Genomic DNA, 3,163 nt, shown 5'->3' on the forward strand with positions numbered 1-3,163 from the left:
GACGGAAAAGGCACTTGCAGATGGAGCGGTGGGTCCCTGCCAGGGTCTGTAACCAATCAGACCGCCTCGTTTGTGGCCCGGCCATCCCGCTGCGAGTGTTGGGGGGGCCGTGATTGGCCCAGAATTGAAGTTATCTGATCCGTTGCCCCAAAGTGTTATCTGATCCGACCACCAAACCAAAAACGGATCCACCCGCGAAGGAGCGCGTCCTGCGCCAGGGAAAATGGGCGAATTTTTTTTTCTTTCTTTTTTTTTCCTGCCAGGAAAAGGTGGACTTTAATGTTCTGGCGGCAGGCGGCAAGCGGCACCGTTCGGCCGGGTTGTGAAGCAGCGTACTTATATAGTAAATTGACCCTCCCGAGCTTCCGTCCCTTGCTCCCCTCCTTCCGTTCTCTGTTCATCAAGAATTCAATTTCACCCTTTCCTCTCTGCTCGGGTAATTCCACCCCCGTCTCCTTATTTAGGAAAGAGAGGCCTCGAAAACATCATCATGGGTGTTCTCGAAATGGTTCGAGGTCGTGACAACACCGCGATGGTGTCCGACCTCGCTGGCACCGAGGATCACAGACCCAAGAACAGCTCGCCTGAGAACCCGGAGACCTCGGGTAGCGACTCCGACCGGAAGAGTCTAGAGGCACGGAACGAAAAAGAGATCGAATTACACCCGGGCGAGGTCACGGAGGGTGCTCAGCTGGGTATCCAAAGGGCTGAAGCCGCTGCGTTGGTGTGGTCGAAGAAAGCACTCATCTTCACTTACGCCTGGTAAGCCTTTCCAGCCCTTGTCTTCCCGTCGTCTATGAATGCTGATTGTAGATCAATTTAAATATAGGATCTGGGTTTGCTTTTTCTTGCTGGCCTTGCAGTCCTCGATTAGTAGCATTGCCCAGCAAACCGCCTTTGCTAAGTTTTCAAGCGCGCCTGCCGTCAGTACGGCCAACATCTTGGCCAGCATCGTCGGAGGTGTACTCAAACTCCCCATCGCCAAAACTCTGAACCTGTGGGGTCGTGCCGAGGGCCTCTGCGCCTCCGTCGCGGTCTACATCCTCGGAATCGTCATCCTAGCGGCGTGCGATGGCCCATCTTCCTACTCGGCAGGCTATGTCATCTACTGGGTCGGCTACGACGGTATCTACCTCATTCTGCAGGTCTTCATCGCCGATACTTCTGGCTTGCGGAACCGAGCCTTCGCCTTCGCCTTTGCCAATACTCCTTTCATTTGCACCGCCTTCACCGGTTCGCTCGCAGGACAGAACTTTGTCGATAATACTGGCGGATGGCGCTGGGCCTATGGTGCTTTCACCATCATCATGCCTTTTGTCTTCCTGCCCCTCGCCGTTGTCTTCAAGTACTACGAGAAGAAAGCCGTCAAAACCGGCGTGTTCACCCCTCCCAACAGTGGCCGAACTCTCACCCAGTCTCTCGCGCATTATTACCATCAATTTGACGGTATGTTTCGAATCCCTCTGCCTTGAAGCGACGCAAACTGATTTTGTTTCTTTCTTTCCTCCAGTGGTCGGTGCTTTCCTGTTGATGATTGGTTGGATCCTTATCCTTCTGCCTTTCAGTTTGGCAAGCTACGGAAGGGCGGAGTACAAGAGTGCCACCTTCATCTGCATGTTCATCTTCGGATTCGTCACTTTGCTGCTCTTTGCTGCCTGGGAGAAGTTCGTCGCCCGTGTGCATTTCATCAACTACGAACTGCTCAAGAAGCGCACCGTTCTGGGTGCTTGCACCAACTCGGGTATCCTCTACTTCAGCTTCTACTGCTGGGACCTGTATTTCCTGAACTTCTGTACCGTTGTGTACAACCTAAGCCAAGGCATGGCCGGTTATATGTTGCAGATTTACAACGTGGGCTCGTGTTTCTGGGGTGTCGTCATCGGTGTCTGGATGCGGTTCACCAAGGAATTCAAGTGGACCTCGTTGTGCTTTGGTCTTCCTCTGATGATTCTTGGCGCTGGACTGATGATCAAGTTCCGTGGCGACGGCGGAACGGACGACATCGGTTACCTCATCATGTGCCAGATTTTCATTGCCTTCGGCGGTGGCACTTTGGTTATTGGTAACGAAATGGGTGTCATGGCGGCTGCCGACCGTGAGGGTGTGCCTATGATGCTGTCCGTTCTCGGTCTCTTCAGTAGTTTGGGTGGTGCCATCGGCCAGGCTGTGCAGGCCGCCATCTACAACAACGTCTTCGTCTCGTCGCTGGAGTCCCGCCTCCCTGAAAGCGAGAAGGCGCAGGCCATGAAGATCTCGATGGATGGTTACTTGGTCCAGCAGACCTATCCCCTCGGTTCCGACAAGCGCAACGCCGTCAACTACGCCTGGGGCCACAGCCAGAAGTTCGGTTGCATTGCTGCCACCTGTATCCTGGCCCTTTCCATCCCTTGCATTGCTATGTGGAAGAACTACCGCCTCAACAAGAAACAGAACAAGGGCACTATGCTTTAAGAGCTTTTCTTGGTTATGGAACACCCCACAGAGATACCCAAGTTTACACATCTGATAGAGTGGATGGACGTGAATTTTTAATTGTTGGTGAGAAGCAGGGTGGCTTATCTTTTCTTTTTGCGACGTATCCAAAAGAATATCTAATCTTAGTGTTTTCTTAATAGTTTCTCTCTATTCTTGTATTATTTTTCCATGTCTTTCTCAAACCCCCTTCTGCGCAATGAACGCATCCGAAACCTCTCATGCCATAGTGAAGAATCACGACGCCCGACATAACCAGAGCCTCCAGCTTCTATGCCAAAATCTAATGCAAAAGAAATTTTATGAAATTTCAATCATTCAGTTCTGTAGTAATGAGATGTTCTCCGAGGGCTGCCAGCCATCACGGGACTCACGGCAAAACACTCCCCCCCCCCCGCACGGGCATTCCCCCTCTCTTTCCCTTTCGCAACACTATCGACACCAACAGTCTCCATTCTAAGCACCGTGCTTAGAATATTTCGACAAGAGCTCCTCCGAATACTCATATCTAGTTCTCATTCCGGGCACCGGGCCCGGGATCAGGAACGCCCGCCCACGGCTAAGCTTCACCCAATCTGACCGCTACGGGACACGTGTCGCTAAAATGGCAACATATAACTCCCAACCAGGCGGGCCTCTACAAGCTGCTCTACTGAAGACAACTACTGCAGCCTCTACTAGGGCTACCGAA

The 3,163-nt window shown here is 52.4% G+C and overlaps 1 protein-coding gene across 1 annotated transcript; it reads left to right on the forward strand.

The window, feature by feature from the left end:
* Positions 1-490: 490 nt before the first annotated feature.
* On the forward strand, positions 491-2,451 carry sit2 (putative siderochrome-iron transporter; the record flags this gene model as incomplete). Its single annotated transcript, XM_053104518.1, has 3 exons — positions 491-762; positions 830-1,446; positions 1,511-2,451. 3 exons carry the CDS (start codon positions 491-493, stop codon positions 2,449-2,451), a joined length of 1,830 nt encoding a protein of 609 aa, XP_052952252.1.
* Positions 2,452-3,163: the final 712 nt, after the last annotated feature.

Source organism: Aspergillus affinis, assembly GCF_023601865.1.
Source record: "Aspergillus affinis strain CMG 70 chromosome Unknown NODE_113_length_118157_cov_87_342048, whole genome shotgun sequence".
NCBI lineage: Eukaryota > Fungi > Ascomycota > Eurotiomycetes > Eurotiales > Aspergillaceae > Aspergillus > Aspergillus affinis.